Source organism: Arvicanthis niloticus, chromosome 2 (genome assembly GCF_011762505.2).
Source record: "Arvicanthis niloticus isolate mArvNil1 chromosome 2, mArvNil1.pat.X, whole genome shotgun sequence".
Lineage (NCBI taxonomy): Eukaryota > Metazoa > Chordata > Mammalia > Rodentia > Muridae > Arvicanthis > Arvicanthis niloticus.
The window spans coordinates 6,423,961-6,446,647 of record NC_047659.1 but is presented as its reverse complement, the minus strand read 5'-3'; the positions used below and the strand labels follow the sequence as shown (position 1 = coordinate 6,446,647).

At 51.9% G+C, this 22,687-nt stretch overlaps 1 protein-coding gene across 5 annotated transcripts in view; it reads left to right on the top strand.

Annotated features, from left to right (window-relative positions):
- The window catches only part of Ntng2 (netrin G2), a 62,260-nt gene extending 41,122 nt beyond the window's left edge, over positions 1-21,138 (top strand). For 4 of the 5 annotated variants that reach the window (XM_034494030.2, XM_034494034.2, XM_034494032.2 and 1 more), the window contains 8 exons: positions 8,088-8,260; positions 10,557-10,583; positions 11,476-11,613; positions 14,678-14,752; positions 16,380-16,481; positions 17,858-18,025; positions 19,281-19,415; positions 20,028-21,138. In XM_034494030.2, the coding sequence (XP_034349921.1) occupies positions 8,088-8,260; positions 10,557-10,583; positions 11,476-11,613; positions 14,678-14,752; positions 16,380-16,481; positions 17,858-18,025; positions 19,281-19,415; positions 20,028-20,260 (1,051 nt within the window). In that variant the 3' untranslated portion in view covers positions 20,261-21,138. The remainder of the gene's footprint in view (positions 1-8,087; positions 8,261-10,556; positions 10,584-11,475; positions 11,614-14,677; positions 14,753-16,379; positions 16,482-17,857; positions 18,026-19,280; positions 19,416-20,027) is intronic. The other variant, XM_034494036.2, reaches the window with a different exon arrangement.
- Positions 21,139-22,687: the final 1,549 nt, after the last annotated feature.

The following is a 22,687-nucleotide window of genomic DNA, read 5'->3' as shown; positions in this document are numbered from 1 at the left end:
TGGGTCATCAGCATTTTCTATGTGTGCATGCACCACAGGATAGACAGCTGCTTCCTGTCCATTATTCTTTCACTTAATTCCCTCATGAGTGACCAGTGTTTCTGGTCTCCCTGACAACCCACACAGAAAGGGGATTTGTATTCCCATCATACAGATGAGTAAGTGGAGGCCCAGGTGGACTGATAATGTGTGCACCAGTGCTGGGCAGAAGCCCCACCCACTTTCTCTGCCTTCCCATGTCTATCTTGGTTCTAGAGCACTGGGAGATGAGCCGTGAAGAACAGCAGCGGGTCTGGCTGATGTTTGGACTCCAGCCTGGTACCATCTTTGGCCCACTGTGGGTGGGTCCTCAGAACTTCTGTGGTCTTTCCAGGTCTCAGTTTTCCCATCTGCATATTGGTTGGGTATCCTATAAGCAAGAGCTTATAGGATAGTTCTCAAAAAAAGTGGGAACGTCAGGGCCAGCCGTCTTTCCCCAGAGCCTTTGAAGGCTCTAATGGAACAAACATTGCCAGTGAGCCTATTCTGGGGCTTCTGTCACTTCCCTGACCCACCCACATGCACGCTGTCCATTCACTGACTGAGCTCTGCAGGAATGGAGTTCACCTACTGTACATGGGCCCATTTAAAGTGGGCTTCAGTGCCCCTAAAGATTTATAGAGGTCTAGGAAAAAAGTAGGAGAAAAAAGAGAAAAACAGGTTTGGGGGCTGGAGAGATGGCTCAGCAGTTAAGAGCAGATTGCTCTTCCAGAGGTCCTGAGTTCAATTCCCAGCAACCACATGGTGGCTCACAACCATCTGTGATAGGATCTGATGCCCTCTTCTGGTGAGTCTGAAGACAGCTATGGTGTACTCATACACATTAAATAAATAAATAAATAAATAAATAAATAAATCAGAAAAAGATTCATAGAGGGCTGGTGAGATGGCACTTGTCACCAAGCCTAATGGCAAGAGTTCTACCCCTGGGTTGCACTGGTGAAAGGAGAAAGCTGACTTCTGAAAGCTGTCCTCTGACCTCCACATATAATTCCATAGCATTTGCGTACACAAAATAAATAAATGTAATTTTAAAGTTTTCAACCTCAGCTACATAGGGAGTTTGCGGCTAGCCTCATATAACATATGAGACCATCAAAAAGAATGCTCAGTTAGGCAGTGGTGGCAAATGCCTTTGATCCCAGGACTCAGGAGGCAGAGGCAGGCTAATCTCTGAGCTCAAAGTCAGCCTGGTCTACAGAACAAATTCTAAGACAGCAAGGGCTACACAGAGAAACCCTGTCTGGAAAAAAACAAACAAAAAGAAACACACACCCCCACTGCCCCATAAGGTCTCTCTACATAGCCCAAGCTGGACTGAAACTCCCTATGTAACTATGTAGCCCAGGCTGACCTAGAACTCACAGTGTGACAATTTTAGGACATCTTCACCACCTAGGAGGAAATACTGCTGCCCAACAATTCTCTCTCTCCCCCATCAGCCCAGCCAACTCGGGCTAGTTTGCTTCTGTCTGCACAGGCTGGCCTCTATGGACAATTAGTGGCGACTGACTTATACATTGTATCTGCCTTATTTTACTTAGCATCTTGTTTTCAAGGTCCGTCCAGGTGCAATATGAAACAGCATTTTCTTCCTTTTATGGCATAAGAATATTCTATTCTCTGAATATGCTGCCTTTAATGTATCTTTAAACAGTTATGGGTGGTCTCCAGCTTTGGGGTACAGGAATTCAAGCGTAGGTTCAGTTTCTCTTGCATGTGTATCCTGGAGCTAGGAGGACTATGTTTAACCTTCAACCTCATGGATTATCTCCCTGAATTAACTCATGCACCCAACCACAGGGAGCGACTCTGAATATGGTGTTTTGGGGAATGCGGTGAGAGTCATAGTAGGCCAATAGGAAACATGGCTGCCAGATGCCTCACTGAAGAAGTGACATTGTTGTTCAACTTGCCACTTCTGCCTCAAAGTGTCAGCTTTGGGAAAGGGGCAAGAGCCTTGCAACAGGACCCAGGCAGAGGGAACAGCATGCACGAAGGCCCAGAAGATAGCAAGGTCAGAACTTAGGCTAGACAGAGGTGCAGAGAGAGTGTCTTAGTTAGGGTTTTACTGCTGTGAACAGACACCATGACCAAGGCAACTCTTATAAGGACAACATTTAACTGGGGCTGACTTACAGGATCACAGGTTCAGACCATTTTCATGAAGGCAGGAACATGGCAGCGTCCAGGCAGGCATGGTGCAGGAGGAGCTGAGAGTTCTACACCTTCATCTGAAGACCGCTAGGAGAAGACTGACTCCCATGTGATTAGGAAGAGTCTTAAAACCCATGCTCATAATGACACTCTTTCTCCAACAAGGCCACACCTCCTAATAGTGCGACTCCCTGGGCCAAGCAAATACAAAGCACCACAGAGAATGAAGGATGAGAGGAACCAGTGAAGTTCCCCCACTGCACCCCTACACAGAGAGGCAATTTCATCCAGAAGTACTTGCAAAGACAAGAGAACAAGGAACCTCTGCCATTAGCTGGGATGGACTGGACCACTAGTTTTTGGGTAGCCTCCCTTACACTAGCCAAGGCTTCAGTTTTTCATGGCACTGACAAGACTATGAAGCCTTCTATGTTCTGGCAGAAGATAGAGAAGAATTGGGACTGCCAGAGTGGGGCCTGAGCAGAGCCAAGGTCAGGGAGAGACCTGCTGCATGGCCCTAGACAAGTCACTCCCTTCCTGTGCCACCCAGGCCACTGGGCTTTAACCGCCAGCCTTCCTGTTAGCATGGACACAATCTGCTTCTCAGATCCAGCTGATCTTTTATGCATTTTTAATAAGCCAAGGTCAATGCTATCACCCCAAGTTGATGGCAATCTTTTCTCTATGTAGCTGATGTCTAAAAATAGCCCCTCCTCAGGCCAGAGGTGTGGAATACACTCCTGGCTTTCTACAACTGGGTGTTCCTCTCCAGCTAGCTCAGCAGGGTGTTAAATACAAATTCACAAGAATAAAAAAAAGGAAAGAAAGAAAAGAAAGCTTTGGAGGTCAGATACACTTTGCAAACAAATTTCTGTCAAAGTCAAACAGATTTCTTTCCTGGAGGACTTGTAGGAGACTTCGGTACGCTAGTGTGCACCGTGAGTTGGGTTGTTTGGGGTGCCAGGGCGCCATTGAATGTTTGACCAAAGAGGCTCAGGCATGGGACCTTCCTTTATATGGATTTCCTGGGGCCTAGTATCCCCAAGAAGAAGAACCAGCTAGTACCTGCCATTCATCTCTTTGCCTTTGGAGGCGTAAGCTGGCTTCTTTGTGCTCCACCCTGTAGCTCAGAGCTGCAGTGACAGCCCACAGGGCCAAGCCAGCTACAGGACAGTGTATGTAATGACATCTGTCTCTGCATCTTTTCTGCTGCTGTGACAGCACATTGACAAGAGCAACTTAAGGGAAAGTTGATCCTGATCCATGGGTCAAGAGGACAGTGCATGATGGCAGGGAAGGTGAGGCAGCTGGTCATGTGACATCCAGTCAGGAAGCAGAGAGAAATAAGATGCCGCTGCTCACCTCCCTTTCTCCAGCATCCCAGCCAGGGAATGATGCCACCCACAGTGGGCAGCTGCTCCCATTTCACAGGCATTCCCAGAGCCCCCAGGTGATTCCAGATCCTGTCAGGTTGACAGTTAACATTCCTATCATAGTGTCTTGTCCTGGTTTCCTTTTTGTGGCTGTAATAAAGCACTGAGACTCAAAGCCACCTGGGGAGGAAAAGATTTATTTGGCTCACACTTCCAGGCCACAGTTCATCATTAAGAGAGTCCAAGCTCAAAGTGAAGGCTTTGTTATTTCATACAACATTACCTCCAGCCAGGACTCACGGACAGCCACAGGAGTAGAGCAGAAAGCATGGAGGAGAATGCTTGCTGGCTCACACAGGCTCACGCTTAGCTAGCTTCCTTATACAACTTAGCACTGCCTAGAATGGTGCTGTCTACCGTAGATGGAGCCTTCTGTATCCATTAACGTTCAAGACAATCCCCACTGCTATGATACAAACCAGTCTGGACCTTAGAAGGGGTTGGACCAATGTGTCGCATGTGATTCATGTTGTAAAATCATTTGGAAAAGCATTGCCATACCACCCCCAAATCCTCTGCCCTCACAATCCTCAAGGAGTGTGTCAGTGTGAACCTAGGGAGCCTAAAAGCTAGGATGTGAATCAACGAGCATGGCGCTCACCTGCTAAGCCTGAAGCTTCGCTGCCATTCCCTATCCTGCACAAATCAGGTACTGGTTCCGCCCTGTGATCCCAGCCCTCCGGAGGTGAAGGGAAGTAAAGGCAGGAGGATAAAAAATTTAAGGTCATATTTAAGGAGTCAGAGGCCTGGCATACACAAGACTATGTCAAGGGGAAAAACCTGATACAGAAGGAAGTAGAAGCCATTTGTAATCCTGCCCATCTCTCTACCACTTGCCTTTCTTTAGGGGTTTAGGGTACGTGTGTGTGTGTGTGTGTGTGTGTGTGTGTGTGTGTGTGTGTGTGTGTGTGTGTGATTTGGAGGAAGGTGAGACAGGGTCTTACAAGGTAGCTCAGGCTGACCTGAAACTCATTTCATAGCCCAAGTTGGCCTCAAACTTGTGGCAATCCCCCTGCCTCAGTACCAATTACAGGCATGAGCTCTCCACTGGGCTATAGAACTGAGGACTTCACTGTGTCCACTCGGGTATCTTCCTTTGTCATGGTCCATGCTCTATTCTGTATGAGCCTTGTGACCTCTGAAGTTGGATTCTGGATCCATGTCCTCATCTCTGAGGAAGCTGAGACAGGAGAGAGTGGAATGAGAACATTCAGGAACTGTGACTTTTTGTCCCCACATTCAAAACATGCCTTGCAGCTGGAAGTATCTCTTGGCACATGCACTCATGACTGTAATGTTCCATCACTTGGATGCACAGCACTTTAATTTACATCGGAACCTCATGTACCAAACATCACAGACTACCTTAAGCGAATTCCCAACATTCCCACTGATTAGCCCGTGGCTACGGAGAATTGTCACTTTTAGTGGCTTATCTTATAACAAAACATCGAATAGCTGGTGTTATTTTGTTCTGTATGAGAGTGTAAACAGAATGGTTGTTACCTTCTGCTCCATCATAAAGTCAAAAGATTGAGGGAGAGAACACTAAGAGGGGGCCTCTTGTACCTTAACTTCCTTACATATCAGGATAACATGAACACAGGAGGCCATGGAAGGCAGACAGTCTGGCCAGTCCAGTAGATAGTGGATATTTGGTGGGGTTTACCTCCCGTATCTCTGCCCCAAATGGGATCCCCTGCTGAGACTGTTTCTAGTGAGGGGACACAGGCACAGGAAGAGAGAGGCAGAGACAAGAAGCTACAATGAAGGACAACCAGAGGTGTTAGCTATGTGTGATATGGGCATGAGGAGGCAAGCAGAGATGGGCCTTCTGGGAGAACATCGCCCAGCCCAGGCTGGTGGGGCAGCATGGGGAGGGAAACGGGTTCAGCAGACATCTTCCCCAACCCTATGCTGGGGATGGAACCCCAGGGCCTGGCAGGCCATTCCCTAGATCCCAGCAATAGTCTTTTGGGTATGACGTTCACCAGGTATGACAGGGATCCAAGATGTCTGCTGGTACCCTGCCTGGGTGTTGTCCCCATGTGCCCAGAGGGGCCATACTGCTATAAAATGTCAACCAGTCCATTGTGTCCCAGTAAGGCGCTACCAGCTACCACCATCTGAGCTTCCTCTCCATCCCAGGAACCTCCTCACACTCTTGCTCTTTCTAGAAGGTTCCCTGCTTCTAGACTGTCCTGCAGATTTGGGTTCGGAGAAGTTCTCCCTGGAGCTCCATCAGAGCAGAGCCCCTCCCCCATCTTCTTTGCTAACCATTTAACTTACCTAATTCATTAAAAACCCCCAACCCCCCAGCTCAAAGCCTGCTACATTACTGGTGCCCTACAAATATTTTCCTTGCATATTTTAATAAAAATAAGATTCCACACAGCATACCAGTCACAATTTGCTTTTTGCAAATATTGACAATGTAACTTGGGCGTCTGCCCATCTCAGAATAAGGCACACTCTCGTGCCTTCACACACAGGGGCTCACCTCCCCACTCCCCACTAATTTTGTTGGTTTGGTTTCGTTTTCTGGACAGGGACTTTCTATAGCCCTGGCTGACCTGGAACTTGAGATCCTCCTGTCTCAGCCTCACACCAAGGCTTGCAGGTATGGACCACTGTGTCCAGGTCTCTCTCTCTCTTTAACTTTGGGCTGCTAAGAACTTCACATTCCCACACCCACGCCCACACAACAAGCGCCTCCTACTCCAGCTACCATCTGGGGTCCTCTTTGACTTAGTGCCTTTGCTGTGTGGCCCAGTCTCAACCAAAAAGCCACTCTCAACTGTCCCATAACTGCACTTATAAATATTTCTGGGTTTCTCTAAAGGACAGAGACTCAAACAGCCAGTTTGCAACAGCATCGTGACAGCTGACTACACTAATGTCATAAACACCCTTGGTATCGATTGCCATGGTACAACCGGCATCCTCTGAGTGGAAACCACCAAGCCCAGCCAGGTGCACACTTTGCCCTGGATTGGCATGCCTTTGAGGTCGCTGTGGTCCCCTCCCTTCATACCAATTGGCACCGTTTGGCATCCACCTATGAGTAACCAGGTGCCTGCCAGCACCGTATGGGCTGCATCCTGCTGGATGTGTTCAGTGTTTGCTCTGTCCTCTGCGTTGCTGGCCCAGATTTGGTCTAATTCAAGTTCCACACCAGTGTGATCTAGAAAGTTTCTGCTCTGGTTGTGTCATCTGTGATCTTCTGGGCTGTCATGGCTCAGTGCCCAGAGCCCTCCATTCTTAGGAGTCCCCAATTCTATCATGAAATGATGGTATAAAAAGGAATGTGCCCTCATCAATTTTAAGTAACCCCGAGGTAGAGCTTGTGGAAGATAGGTGGAACCCATGCTTATTCCTTTCCCTTTATTTACCAGTTTGCACAATGATGAGGTGCCTATGAATATTTGAATAAATGGTAAATAATACATGTGTGGGTGAACTGATGGGGCTGAGAAGCTGGGGTTTTCTCTGTCAACCTCAAGTGCCTGGTTCTACAGCTTTCAGCCAGGACTCTGTATGTACAGGACGTGCTGGGGCACGGTTCACGATCTGTCACCTGCTTGCCCACCTTAGTTAAGTGATAAGGTGAGTGTGGGGATGTGTCTCAGTGGGTCAAGTGTTTACCCATTGTGCACAGAGCCTTGGGTTCAATCTCCAACACACACACCCAAACACATGCCCATGCATGTATGTACACACACATACACACACACACAGACACACACACACATATGACTATGGAACTGGAGAGATTGCTTTGCTAGTAAACATACCTTCTCTAAAACTTGACGGCCCAAGTTTCTTCCCCAGGCTCCACATGTTTAAAGGAAGAACCACCTCTCAAAAGTTGTCCTCTGCCCTCTACATGCATATTGTGGTGTTTGTGTACCTGAATGGACACACACACACACACACACACACACACACACACACACACACTTAACTTTTTAAAAATAACCAATACCTGTACTCCTAGCACTTGGGAAGTAAATGTGGGACTATCAGAAGTTCAAGGTTATCCTTGGCTTTGAGGCTAATTTAAGGCCGGCCTGGGCTTTGTGAGATGATCTCTTTTAAAACAGAAAAATAAAAATAAGAAGGAATTAAGGTAGTCAGGTTGCTGAAACATCTGGGATAAGGGAGTCTCTCCCCTCCCAAAAGCAGAAGTCTAGAAATCCAGCCAGATGGGAACCAGAGTCAGTCTCAGGGTCCAGAGCTGCCTGGCTAGGAAAGGCCTCCAAACCATAGGAGAGGGAGTCTGGACTCTTTGTGCAGAAGGAAAGTCTGAGTGTGCAATGGACCACTGGCCTCCAGAGTCCCTCCTAGGACATCCCAGCACACACCTGGCCACTCCTGCTCCAGAGTTATCAACTTCACCAGAGGACCAGAGGCCTACCCTGGGCCTTGCTGACCCTTCCCATCTTCTGGTCTCCTCAGGTGTAAGTGCAACCTGCATGCCAACCTGTGCACGGTACGAGAGGGCAGCCTGCAGTGTGAGTGTGAACACAACACCACGGGCCCTGACTGTGGCAAGTGCAAGAAGAACTTCCGCACACGTGCCTGGCGAGCTGGCTCCTACCTGCCACTGCCCCATGGCTCTCCCAATGCCTGTACGTATATAGCCTGCCCAGCTGCAGTCCCCATTCTGTGCCCCAGCATGGTGGCTCACATGTGCACACACAGAGGAGGGGAGGGGGCAGCTGGCATACATACACACACATGTTGCCCCTCCAGCTTCCCTCCTCCATGTCTTCTAGGCTGTTTCAGTCCTAGTTGCAGGCAGGCCAAACCTTCTCAGCATCTTGTCTGCCACCCTTTTTCATTCTGAGAGCAGGCAGGAACCCCATGGAGATGCAGAAAGGGGAGTATGGCGAATGCACCCTTGTACCCTAAGGAGTCTTATGAGGTGTGTGCCACATGTCACATGTCACATCTGGCCCTGCATCTGCAGCCCGGCTGCCAGCACTCAGTGGTGCTTTCACATTTTGTAGCTATATCCTTTGAGACTCTTGGTCTGAGCCCCTGTTCTCAGCCCAGTCTTGTCTCCCCTTGCTCAGCCATCACGGGAAGCCATGTGAGAGTTTTGTCTATACATGTCTGTGTCTGCATCATGAGCATCCTTTGAGAGATCTCCCTGTCCCCAAAACAGCTCCACAAGGATCTAGGCCATGAGCAGAGGAGAGCCTAGGCTGGCACCTGAAACACACCAAATGACCTGTGCAGCTGAGGCTACACCAGATGCCACATGTCGCTCCCCGAGTCCTTACAACACCACAGGAGTACTGCGACTAACCCGCCCTCCAGATGAGCACCCGGAGGCCCAGACAGCCCAGTGCCTTCCTGCTTCTACAGCCAGTTTCAGACAGCACGAGACCCAGTGACAAAGCCAGGGCCCACGTAGTTCCTAAACCACTTGTCCCATCTGGCCCCCTCCCTCACCCCTAAAAGATTCATGTGGCTTTAGACTGATCAAAGCTAAAAGCTGCAGCAAGGCAGCCAGTAACAGGCGTGGTGCGCCTGGGCTACAGCAGGCAGTGTGACAAGCCTTTGAAGAGGTGACTTGCCAGGCACCTCAAGGCACTCAAGGGTCTTCAAAGGCACAGAGGGGGCTTGGCAGGCTGTTGACCTGCCCCCTGTCTATCCCCCTCATCCTGAGTAACTCTCCACATCTCTTTGTATCCTAAACCTTCCTTTAGTCCTTGTTGCTATCTCTCATTAGTGGGCTTGTCTCCTTTCCATCTGTCCTAAGGCCAGACCCAACCCCCAGCACTTCTGCCTGGTTCCTTCCTCAGCCTCTTGACTGTCACCTCCACCATCACGGACCAAGACTCCCACCTGCAAAATACCCAGGGCCACTGTCCCCATGACCTACCTAAGCAGTAGACAAACAAACCTGAGCCGCTTTTGTGTGTCTCCTCCCTGCTGTGAGAGCCTGCTCCCCACCCCCACTTCCATCTACCTACCTCCTCTCAAGGACCTCCTCTTCATAATCACGGGGGCACCCCTTTCTAGGTGCCCACTACCTCAAAGCCTCGGGAATGAAACCCTAAGTTGTCAGCCCCCCCCAAGTACAAGGCCCCTGTGAGATCACCTTACCCCTCCCTCCATGTCTCCAGAAAGCCAAAATCCTCTATGCCCTGTCTCTTGGGATTGGGCCTTTGTCTCCCTCAGGGGCAGACTCTGAAGGAGTCTTGCCCCTATGCCCCACTCCCAGCACCTATGAGTCCTTGCTCTCAGCTCCCACACTCCCAAGGTCTCGTCCATATCACATGCATACAGTACCTGCCGAGGTCTGTAAGCCCAGAGTAGATGCCAGGAAAGCCACGGCACCCACCCGCCCCACTGTCCCTGCCTAAGGTAAAGCCTTTCTTAGAACCGCCTAGAGTGAAGCCATGACTGACTCCTTCCTTCTGTGACTGTGACAGTTCTATTCTGGGATGGTGGCACCCCCATCAAACCACAACCCAGGCTTCCTCTCCCAGAGAGGCACAGAATGCCTAAAGAGACTTAGATTCAGCTTCTCCCATTGTCATGTCTCCCAGCAGGCTAAGGCCACACCTTCAATTCTGTGCTGATAACTCCATCCTGAGGGCATTATCCTGCCCTAGGGAGCCTGAAGGTTGAGGGAGGACTTGTCACAATGTCCTGGGGAAGAAACAGTTTACAATGTCCCATCTGCAAACTAGACTAAAAGCAGCCTTCAGGCAGTCAGTAGCGTGAGTCCCCATAGGTATGGTCTCACTGAGGCTGCCCCTGTGACTGGACAGTCTCGGGCCCTCTAAGTTTCCTTCCCTTTAGTGGGCCTGGAGGACACCTCTGTGGCTCCCCCTCCCTTGTACACTTCCTGTGCAGGTGGAGATGGCCAGGCCTTGTGTCTAACACTGTAACCCTCTTGTGCTCCTACAGGTGCGGCTGCAGGCTCCGCCTTTGGCAGTAAGTACCATGCTCTGTACAAGACTCTGCGGCTGGGCCTGGAGAGCGGGCATGAAGGGGCTGCTATCTCAGGGTTATCTCGCCTCCATGTATCCTACTGCACCTAATCACACCCATCTGCCTCTCCACCTCACCTCAGGTCTCCCAGGAGCTTTCTTACGCTGCTTTGAAAGAAGGACAGGGCTTTTGTGTGATTTGGGTCTCTGACCCCTGAGTGGACAGACCGCCCTGTCTCCTCACACTCCATTCTGTCCTTTGTGCACAGCCAGAAATAGAGGCCTTCACTACGAGTGGCAGTGTCCGTCCCTTGAGTTTGACCATTTGGTACCTCGTCCAGGCAGCCTCCAAAGCCAGCCTACTCTGCCACAAGGCTGGAGGGGGCAAGCTCTGATGCCAACCCTCTGATGTCTCGGGAGTGTCAGGCTGGGGAAGGGCATCTGCAAGAGTGCAGGTGTCTTAGAAATCCCAAGGATAGTGAGGGGGTCTGATGTGGGCTCCTGTCGACTCCCATCCACTTGGTCTTCTCGAGCATGTAGTGGGGCCAGGTGGCTGTGCAATGCAGGGCACGGTAGCATCTCATTTAAACATTGCAAATTCACTCCCTGCCCCAAAGGATCTTCGACTACTCCCAAGAGTCAGCAGGAAAGGGCTTGTCAGTGTCAAACTGTGGCAGACCCCAGGCCTTAAGGATGCTTCCAAGGACTTCATCATGTTTCTGTGGGGACACACCCTGCCCTACTGTCTTGTCTCGGCCAGGCTGACCCTGTCTGGGATGCTAGTGGGTAGAGGGAACTGGGTTCTGCAAGCATCACTGGCCTCAACATCAGAGTAAGGAAAGGATTCTCTGGGATGCTCTACCCCACCCTTTCTTGCTTTCTCCATGTCTTGCCAGGTACCAGCAGGTCCAGAAAAAACCCTGCCCCCAAAGCCCCTATGGCCACTGAGGCCACAAGGAGGGGCCCTATCACTTCTACCCCCTCCACATCTACCATCCAAGTCCCTACAGCCCCAAGGACCCCACAGCCCACAGGTAGGTATGAGAGTACCCCCAGGGATGCCTGCCCCTTCCTTTCTTGCCTCCCTTACCCAAGGAGAGCAGACGCTTGCCTCTTAGAGTAGAAACTGCTAGCATCTAGCCCCATAAAAGCACTGGTTGAGGGGGTCCCCAGGCCATGTCAGGAAACCATTCTGTCAGGAGTCTTAGCCAGGGCAACCCCTGAAGCTCCTAGAATTGTCTTCTGCTTGTCCCTCCAAGCATTGTAAAGAAGGGCTCAGAGGCCAGTGTGGCCAAGGGTACAGGGGACATTGTAGGAAGGTGCCCATGACAGCAAGTCCACCCAGATATTCAGCCAGAAATGGTGCCTTGTCACTCACACATGGTTTGTTGTCCATCCATGGAGCTGGCTCAGGATCTATCCCCTGCTGGTCACCTACTGGTTACCTCTGTCCAGATGCTGGCCAGTGGGAAAACAGGGCTGGATTAGTGGAGGAGATTATGAGAAGAGACAGGCCCAGGCCAAATTCCTGCCTTACAGAAGGGGCTACATGTGCAGCTACACACAGGCCTACAGACTTGGCTGGCTGTTTGCCCTCCTGAAGCAGTATTTGTGTATACAAGTTATGTGGCATCCTGATGTGGCCCTCTGGATCACCTGGGAAACTCTTGCCAAGACTGGTCTACTGCAGATGCTGGGAATCTTAAAAAGATTCTTCCTGCCAGAGGGTACCAACAAGATGATACCAGCAAGATGGTAGCCAAGTAACTTCCTCCTGGCTCCAGCAGCTCATCCCTCCCCAACCCTTTCAGGGGAGACTTGCTGAGGGTCCTTATTCCTTGGATAGCCCTGACCTTTCTCCTCTTTCATTCATTGTCCCTGCCCAGACACTCCTTGTCCCATGGCAGGTGACATCTGAAGATGGAGATCCCTCCAGCAGTTGGGGAAGAGATGAACCCCACACTCTGTCCTGTCACTGTCTGCTCCACAGAGTAGCCTCCCCAGGTCAACAGACAGCCTTGAGAAAGTCGCCTTCCCAGGATCACACCACAGGGGCTCACCCTGAACCTCTCTGTGGAGAACTGTGGAGGGAGCTGGACCAAGAGATGAAGACTTTTAGCGGAAACCTCTGTGTCCTTTTGAAGTGGAGGAATCTGGGCTTTGAGGCTTAGCAGCCTGGGCCTCCTTCAGAGACCTTTGGACTTTGCCGAACCTGTGATGGGGAGAGGGAAGCAGAAATAAGCAGGAAGGGGTGGGGCACTCTGCCTGCTACTGACCAGTGGTCCACCTGGGTGGGAGACAAGCTCTGTCAGGTACTGAGGAACCATGAACCCACTTGGGAGCTGCCTTTCTGTAAGTGGTGTGGGGCAGACTGTGAGGTTGAAAGGTAAATATGAGAAGGCAGAGAGGGCCCAGTGAGCTCTCTCCAGAAGTGGGGTCTGAGTTCTGAAACTCCCCCTGGGGTACAGGACTGGCTGACTCCAGGACTTTGCTAGTGAGCAGAGGCATGACCATCTTCAGCAACAGCAAACTTTCAACGACTGTCAGATCTGCAGTTCTGAGCCCTGCACTGGATAGCTGAGCATGAAGGGGAGGAGGCAGCTTCAAGGTAACAGCCAGCAGCCTGCAACTTCACATCTAGGACATCCTTGGCTCCTGTGTGGCCTGTGCTTAGAGTCCCCGGGACACTTGGCATACCTAAAAAGATCTGGATCCCAGTTGCATGTAGGTGTCTGGCTGGCTGAACAGTGTTATCTTCCTAGTCTCCCTGGGGGAAGGGATGAAGGCTTAGGAAGAAGCTGCTGCATCTATGGCATGCAAATTATACCTTGATAAAGTCATTTTGAGAGAGAGAGAGAGAGAGAGAGAGAGAGAGAGAGAGAGAGAGAGAGAACTTCCCAAGGTCCCAGGAAACCCACAGTCCAAGCAGGAGCACAGGACTGGCTCACTCCATCCATTCTCTGTCCCCTCTGCCATCCAGGGATACTGCCCTGAAGTCTCAGGTGCTTAGAAGTGGCCCCACCATTAAGACCTAGCTAGCATGGGTTCTTGGTTCCTTTGGACCCTCTGTCTAGCCTTGACACACAACACAGGACACCTGAGCATGTCCTAGCAAAATGCAGCCAGAAGCTTTCTCTTCCTGGACCCAGCACCCTCCACCAGATTCTCAGACCTCTTTAGCTACAGCCCAGCTGAGTCTTGAAACCCCAGACCCAGATGCTGTCTGGAAGGCAGTGCTCTCCTGAAAGCCAGGCTAGAAAGCCTAGTCCTTCCCAGCCTCCTCAAGGGGCTTGGGGAAGCCAAGCTCAGAAGCAAGATGCCTTCGGGGTGGTTTTACCAGGGCTCTAATTAAACCCTTGCCAATTTGGGTCCTGCGGCCTCGTCTCTTCACTGAATACCATATTAATGTCAATTTGATATCCAAAGGCTTCAAGCTCCCAGCTGGGAATCTCCCGCCATTTTTTACCTGGTAGAATTTCTTTTTGTTTCTCCATCAACCACCACGAATAATCCCTTTTCAGAAGGGAAGACATTAGCTTCCCCTGACCCCCACCCCCACAATCTTCTCCCAGTTCTGTCCTTTGAATTTAGCAAAGTGATTGCTGCCTGTGCTTCTTGCTGTGTGTTCAGCTCTGGGAACTGAGTGTTGCGGATGGGGCAGTTGGTGACTCGTGCCGAGGTCCCTGATCCTCAAGGCAATGATCAGGAAGGAGAATTAATTAGACATCCAACTCTGAGGAACCTGCTAGAACTTTCTCAATGTGTCCATCACGCTGGCCAGGACAATGTCCCCCAACACAGCATTAGCCCGAGGCTTCACACAAAGAGGGAAGGGTTTTGAAAGCAGTGAAGGAAGGTGAAGGAAGAACTATCTAAAGCCCACAGGGCCTCAGGCATGGGGGCCTCCTCTCATCAGCTTTCAAATGTGCGCATATCCTCTGCAGCTGCAAGAGTGTAGATGCTGCCTCTCTAGTGAATTTGGACCATGGTTCATGGCCAGTGTAGACGGGGCCTGTAGTGCTGCTTCTTACAGGAGCCTCTGAAGGGAAGGGGCATCATCCCTTGAATGACTTGATTTCTTCTCTTCTTCCTCCCAAGGTCAGACCAAGCCACCTACTGTGACCCCCCTTGGGGACAGCTCTTTCTGGCCCCAGGTGTCCTCCAGTGCAGAAGGTATGAGGGCAGGGCCTATGCCTGGCCTGAGACCCCAGGAGTCCATTTTAGACCCTCCCTTATGGTAAGGGTAGCAAGCTTATGTGGCTGGAGACCCCAAGAACTGGAAGGAGTTGGGAAAAAGAACTTAGGGTCAAAGCAATGAGGTCCTATAGCTATTGTTACCCCCTATCCCCAGCTCTGCCCCCATTGGAAGCCAGTAGGTAACATCTCTAACCCTTCTCTGAGGGCTTCAGGGTTTATAGAAGGATGTCCTTTATTACAGGGACTGCTCTTCTCCCTCCTCACAATGTGGGTCACATGTGGGATACATAGGCAGCTGATGGGGCCCAGAGAGGGTCAGGTGGACCCAGAATGGGCGTGGCTATGAGTAAATGAAGGTGCAGAAGAAGCCTGAGGCAAAGGCTTGGCACTTAACCAGTGAGGGTGTGAGTCATGTAGAAGCCCCCAGGACCAGGTCAAGTGAATTAATTATTCTCCCATGGTGGGGAAACACCCAGGACAGGGGGCTCATCTGTAGCCATAGATGGACGTGAATGTACCTGGGCTAGCTTGACTCTTCAGAAAGGAAGGTTGTCCTAAGCTGTCCCCAGTTGACCTGTTCTCGGTCCTGTTGTCCTTGCCCCACCCCATCCAACATCGCAAGCTCCCCTCCAACTGCCCCCCCCCCAACCTGGAACGAATGAGCAGTGAGGCGGGCTTTGTGCGCCCTCTACTGGCAAATGACTACACAACGGGGGGGGGGGGTCACAAGTACTTTTAGCATCCTAGAGGTTCCTCAATCAACACATCCTCTCTAGAGATGAATACACGAGTCATTTCCTACCTTGGTCCCACTGAACAGCCATGGACTCCTAGAGGGAAGCCTGGGGCCTGTTTTCTCAATGATAATAGCGTGCTTACCTTCAAGGATGCTGGGATTCCAGGCAGGGAAGGGTAGTGCTACTGCATTCTTGGCTTGTTGACATTTGCAAAGACAGCAAAGGACCCATCCTAGCTAGAGCAGAAAAATGTCCTCTGAAGGAAAGAAAATGCAGTCTTAAATATATTTAACATATTTATTTTATGTGTATGTTTTGCTCGCACGTATGTATGTGCACTACATGTGTGCCTGGTGCCCATGGAGGTCAGAAGAATGCTGGAACTGGAGTTACAGGCAGTTATGAGCTAACACAGGTGCTGGGAACTGAACCCATGTCCTCTCTAAGACCTCCAGCCCCAAGATGCAGTCTTTAATGCCAGGTTTAGGCTGGGGATTTGATGACCAGGGGAGACTGGGGGACAGAGGGAAAGGGCAGAAGCACGGTGCCATTTGCTTTCAAACAGCCAAATGTCTCTCAGTGTCAGCAAATGTCTTAGCGGCAGGGAGAGGGTGTCAGGAGATGGAGAAGGTACATGGGGATTGTTCCAGAAGATGTGTAAGTGTCTTCAGGGACCAGGGCAGTAGGTACCCATTGTCATGGCTACAAGGTGCTTCAGCCTGGAACTCAGAAGAACCACACTCCACACACTCCAGTGCCTTGGTCTAGCTTCTCCCTTGGTACGAATGGCTTCCCTGGTGGCACAGATGGCTTCCCTGGTGATTGGACCGTGGCAGGTATAAAAACTCCTTTCTCATCTCTCTAAGCTGTGGCTATCTCTGTCGCTGTCCCTTCCCAAGCCAAGGACTCTACACTTTTCCAGCTCAAGCCCAGATCTCCTCAGGTGATACCCATTGAAGAATTTCAAGGTAAGAAGATGCCCTGAGTCAGGCCTCCCACCTCCTCATCCGTTCACTGGAGAAAAGACAATGCAGGACAGGGCTAGCTAGTTGGTACCAACTCAGAAAACCCTCCCAGAATATCTGGGTCAAGGTTAAGCTGAGTCTCTCCAGCCCCAAGGGAGCTGGAAGCTGGGATGAGTCAGAAGTCAACTCAGGCACAGTGGGCAGGCACATGGCAGAAGCAGCAGCTGCCACAAATAGCCTGTCCTGGCTCCCCTGGGGGGTGTGGCCCAGGGGCTTGTCTTGGTTGGAGTGGAATCTGGGACACCCTGGTCACTGGCAATGCTCTTTGGGGGCATTTGGAGGATGTTTTACGGTGTCTCTGGAGGGTCAAGGTAAAGAATCGGGTCGGGTAGACCCATGCGTGGATCCAGTAGCTCTCCTAGATGTATCACGAAGGTTTCTCCAGGGTTTCCTGTGCCTTTGACCATATGGAGACCAGGTCAGCACCACCATGGTCATCACAAGAGAGGGAGCTGAAGTCCTCTAGGGATAGCTGCACAGAGGGTGGCCAGCTTTCATGTGCAATATAGCATTGACTGGATGTGGACTTGCATGACTGTAATTCCAGGAGGTGGAGGTAGGAAGACCAAACATTCAAGGTCATTCTGAGCTAGTTATTGAGTCCCTGGTCACCTGAGCTACTTGAAACCCTGTCTTAAAACAATAAAACCAAAATCACCTGTGGGAGGGCGAGTACAAGGTCCCACACTGGCTCAGAGGTGGCTTTGGTTTAAACTCGACAGTGACATTCGCAAGCTGGGCGGAGACCAGAGGAAGCCAGGAGATAGGTGCCCAGAGTCTTGCTGAAACTAGCAATTCAGTACCAATCAAACTTGTGGGACATCCAGGCCAGTAAGAAGGGTCCTATAGGGACCTGCAGAAACAGTAGCCAGTTTCCCTCTTCCAAAGCAGCATGGGAGGAAGGTTCTGTTCCATTCCATCATGTCCACATCTGTGTATGACTCCATTCATCCATAGGCCCTTGAGGGGACTAAAGCAATCCTGGAACTTTTGCACTGCCCTCCATAAATGCAGTCTGCAGCATGACCCTGCCCTCCTAATCAGCTGGATGCCCAGCATGTGGCATCCTTCAGACAGTACCTTGCCCTGAGACCCAGGCAGATGTTAGCATGCCCCTGCCTCCCTGACTGTCATGGGTTCCTGGGGATTCAAAGCTTACAGGGCGAGCCTTATCCACATGCTACAGAAGTGCCCCTGACCTGAAACCCCTTCCAGATCCTCCTCCTAAAGGTGTTTCCTGCCACCTTCCCTGCATATTCTTGGTTGTGCCCTTCTCTGTATCACTGACCACTGGCGTTTCTCCCACTTGGCTGGTCCAGACTGCGAGTGCTACGGCCACTCCAACCGCTGCAGCTACATTGACTTCCTGAACGTAGTGACCTGCGTCAGCTGCAAACACAACACTCGAGGACAACACTGTCAGCACTGCCGCCTGGGCTACTACCGCAATGGCTCTGCCGAGTTGGATGACGAGAACGTCTGCATTGGTAAGCACCAGGTGCAGGGGTGGGCCTCAAACCCTGCAGCTGTGGAGGAAGTGCGGACACCCCATGGTGAGGCCCTCTCCATCTGGGCATCTCTAGGGGACAGAGGCCCTCCGATCCACTACTAGTGACCCCCAACTGTAAAGGAAGCAGAGATGCTAGTAAGAGCTTAAGACTTGCTGTGCAAAGTTGGCCCATTGCTCGTCTTCTCTGGGCTCATAGAAAGCTGGGCAGTAGACTAGGTGAGCAGTTTCTATCTCTCTGTTGCTGAAACTGTCCTTCAAACTTGAGAGCCAGCCGTCTAAAGCTGCAACGCTGTGCCTGCCTTCATAGGCACCCACTCTTTCTTCAGCATCCTAGTCCAGTACTGGCTTTTCTGTAGAGAAGCCCATGGCACTCCTTGGACCTGGACAGGGGACAGACCCTAAAAGCCAAACCCATAGCCCCCAACTGATACCCAGTAGCATAAAAGGGCAGTCAGGACTGCCCATCTTCTGACATGTTTGCCGCAGGTACCAGGTAGGTCTTAGGTCTGTGGGCTGCCAGATCTTAGCCATCAGTCAGCAGAACCACTGACTATCACACACACACACACCCGCTGCCATCACTCCCCCGCCTGCAGTCAGCAGAACCACTGCCCATCCCTCCCGTCCCCACTGCCCCACACCTGATCAGCTGCAAAGCTAGAGCTGTCACTCTGGATAATGGCTGAGGCCTTCAGATAATTCCATCAACTCTAAAGTGATCGAGCAGAATTGTGTTGCTAGTGTCACACAGGGCCAGCTTCAGGGACAGGGCGGGGCTAATGGATCTGATTAGAGGTGCTCCTTCTTGTCTGTCTGTGCCTCCATCTGAGGCCAAGGACTGGGGGCCAAGGACAGACAGACAGACACACACACACACACACACACACACACACACACTGTAGTCTCCTGGTCAGACACTTGTCACCTGTTACACTTGGTATTGGTAGTCCCCTTCAGAAAGAAGGATGGGGCTGGCTCAGCCCTCACAGTGAAACTAGAAAAAGAGTGTTGGATGCCAGGGGAGGAAGAACTATACAGAGCCTTCTCTCGCCATGTGAATGTGCCAACAGTCCCCAGGACAGCCCAGCCTTGTGGGGAGCATCACCAGGGAGCACAAGAGACCCAGATGAGGATATAAAGGCGGGTTATAGAGGCTGGGCCTGGCAGGACCCATTTGTAGGTGTTCACAGGCCACTCTGGCTGCACATGTCCTATGCTCTTGCTTCCCACAGAATGTAACTGTAACCAGATCGGCTCCGTGCACGATCGATGCAATGAGACAGGCTTCTGCGAGTGCAGGGAGGGCGCAGTGGGGCCCAAGTGCGACGACTGCCTTCCCACGCACTACTGGCGCCAAGGATGCTATCGTAAGTAGACCCGGCCCCTGAAGGCAGAGAGTCTTTAGGCTGGGAGCACGGTCCAGCATGGTGGGAGGAGCCTACGTGAGCCCGCTGCTGGCTGGGGGCGGGCTTTGAGCACGTGGCTTCAGTGAGACGTGTCTGATGCAGCAGTGGGCAAGGGCTTTAAAGTGTTTGGGGAAGGGCTCGAGTGGGCATTGCTCGGTCTTAGTGGACGGGGAGTCCTTGGCAAGTGGAAGCCAGGAAGGAGGGGAGCCAGAGATCGAAGGGAAACTGATTAAAATTGGCTGAGAGCGCTGGAGTTTGCACTCAAAACATGAAGGCTTGCGGAGATCGGAGGAACATAGGCTGTCAGAGCGCTCTAGGTACCCGCAGCAGAGTATGCAAAACAAAACAAAACAAAACTCTGGGGCAGACAGTGGGTGCTGGAGAGCCGCGCCACTGCTGGGGAAGAACGGGAAAGAGTGGGGGGGTCAATGGCAGGGGACAGGGAGGGTCCAGGTCCCACCCTGCAAGGATGTTTCTCACGGTGTGCGTCCCCCCGGGGGAGTGTCCCATCTCCCTTTTGCAGAAGCTCAGTCCATCCCCACAGCTGCCTCAACTGTCCCCTCCTGCCCGCAGCTAACGTGTGCGACGACGACCAGCTGCTCTGCCAGAACGGCGGCACCTGCGAGCAGAACAAGCGCTGCGCCTGCCCGCCAGGCTACACCGGCATACGCTGCGAGCAGCCCCGCTGTGATCTCGCTGACGACGCTGGCCCGGACTGTGACCGCGCGCCAGGCGCCGCCCCGAGCCCCGACACTCTGCTCGGATGCCTGCTGCTGCTCGGGTTGGCCGCCCGTCTGGCCTGCTGAGCCCATTCTAGGGGTCCGGGGATCCCGGGCCCGGCGGCGACACGGGTGCGGCTGAGCTGCTCCCAGGTGCTACTCGCAGAGTCATCCCGCCCTCCCTGCTCCGCCCGCGCTCACCAGACCCGCCTGGCACTGCCCGCGCCGGCCACAGGGGGCGCTGTGGAGCCCTGGCCCGGCGGACTGCGGATTTTCAGTTTTTTATGACCTAATGTCTTTATCATTTTCCATTTTCTTATGTTTCTGTCTTTGTTCTCTCTTTTTTCCTCCTCCTCCTCCTCTTTCTCTTCTTCTTCTCCTCCTCCTCTTCCCCCCTCCCTCCTCCTCCTTTTCCCCCTCCCCTCCTCCCTCTTCCCCTCCTTCCTCTCCTCCTTCTCCTTTCCCTCCGCTTTCCTCTACTCCTCTCCCTCTTCCTCTCCCCCTCTTCCTTTCTTTTGCTGGCGGTGAGACAGGAACTGGGGAGAAACGCTGCTCACCCCAACACCCGCAGGTACACACACACACACACACACACACACCTCTTGCGCACACCCCAGCGCCTGTTCCTGGCTGCCACCATCAGCCTGGAACTCCAGTTGCCTACAACTCTACTAGTCGCTGACTTGATTCTCTTTTGTATTTTTTTTTTTTTTTTTTTTTTTTTTTTTTTTTTTTTTTTTTTGGCACTCACCAGACCCCCAGGCCCCCAAGGAGGTCTGGAGATAGAGGAACTCACTGTCTGGGGGAGGGGTAGGACAAAGGGCGGGAAGGGGGTGGAAACCTTGTTTTCTAGAGAACTATTTTATTTGTATCCACTGTCCCTTGTGAGGACGGACTCGGGTGGGAGCTGGTCACCGAAGGTGGCTGACAGAGTACAAGCCCACAGTAAAGCGACTTCACAGCTGCCTCTGCCTGCTTGCTTCCTGTGGTGATAGACTGTCCAAAGGCTTGGGTAAAGAAAGGAACCCACAAAAAAGCTTGAAAGACTCTGTATTGGGGCCACTCTTCCCAATCTGCCCTCTCCTTGTACCCTCCCCCAGTTTTACCTTCAGCTGGCCACCATCTAGTAGGTGGGTCTCCAAACAAAGATGCCCCACCCCTTTCTACAGCTCTCCCAAATCTAGAGTATCTGCCATGGAAGCCCCAGGAAGATAACCAGGGAGAATTCTTGGAAACCTGCTGAACCCCATGCTGATTTGTAAACTGCTTCTGTGGCTGTCTGGGATAAATGTGTTGGCTCAGGAGCCTCTCAGGTCCAATATGAGGTTACACAGAACTCCCAGCTGCTGCCTGCCTGGCCGGTGCATCTGAGGTGGGCACTACACATGCTTGCTCAGGCGATTTGGCATGTGAGGACCCAACAGGTCACTGAAGCTGGCCCAGTGTCTGCAGCTCAGGATCCTCCTCTGCTCGCCCTGCAGGAGGTCCAAGTGTCCCGTGGCTCCTTGTCGTGGTTCCTAGTTGTCCCCCTGCTCCCACCTGAGTCACCTCCTTGTATGCGATCTGCCAGCAGCTCTTTCTAGCCTGGGCTGTTCCCAGGTCTTTGCTCAAGTCTCTGATAAAAGGTAAGACAGTGCTGACCTTTACAAGACATTTAGATAGGGAAGATGGGCTGGGCGCGGTGACACATGCTTTTAATTCCAACACTTTCGAGGCAGAGACAAAGGGATCTTTGTGAGTTCGAGGCCAGTCTGGTCTACACAGCTAGGACAGCCAGGGCTACACAGAGAAATCCTGGCTGGAGATTGGGGAGAGGACAGAAGATGGAATGTTGACTGAGACCAGCTCCTACTAGCCACTCTCTGCTCTGGTCCCCTGCCTTAGGCTTCAAGAGTCAGTTCCAAGCTCTAAGGATGGTTTCTGTCAGGTCCCTGGCTCCATACATGAACCCCAACATGCATAAGATATAAGCAGAAGTGACAGACAGGACTTTCACAAAATTCCTAAAAGCCCTTCCCCCCACCCTGGCCACACTGGGCCCAGCCCCTCTCCTGCCTCTCTCCCTGGTGCTCAGTCTGAAGTGTGGAGGCAGGAGCAGGCTGGCTGAGCATGAGCACAATACCCCCTAGGATGCTGGAGCAGATGCAGAATAAATAAGCAGAAGCAATAAACACCCATGGAAGGCTGTGAGGACCAAGGCTCTGTTTCAGGCAAAATTGCCAGTCCCTAAATCTTTGGCCCTCCAGGCTTGACATCCAGACCCCAGAGTCCACTGAGTTCAGAGAGAGACCAAAACACCCAGTTCATCACACAAGATCAACACCCAAACCTGGGACATCTCTCTCCAGAGCGGGGTGGGCGTCTACCCTTGGTAGGGGCGCAGAGGGTGAGATGATGCAAGCCCACCTTCCCGTGGATGGCTGCAAAGCTGGGGTGTGGAGGATGATCCTGCAACAGTTAGAACCACGGTGATCAAAGCCTCTGCCCTGGAAGCAGAGGAATGAGCCCGTGTGC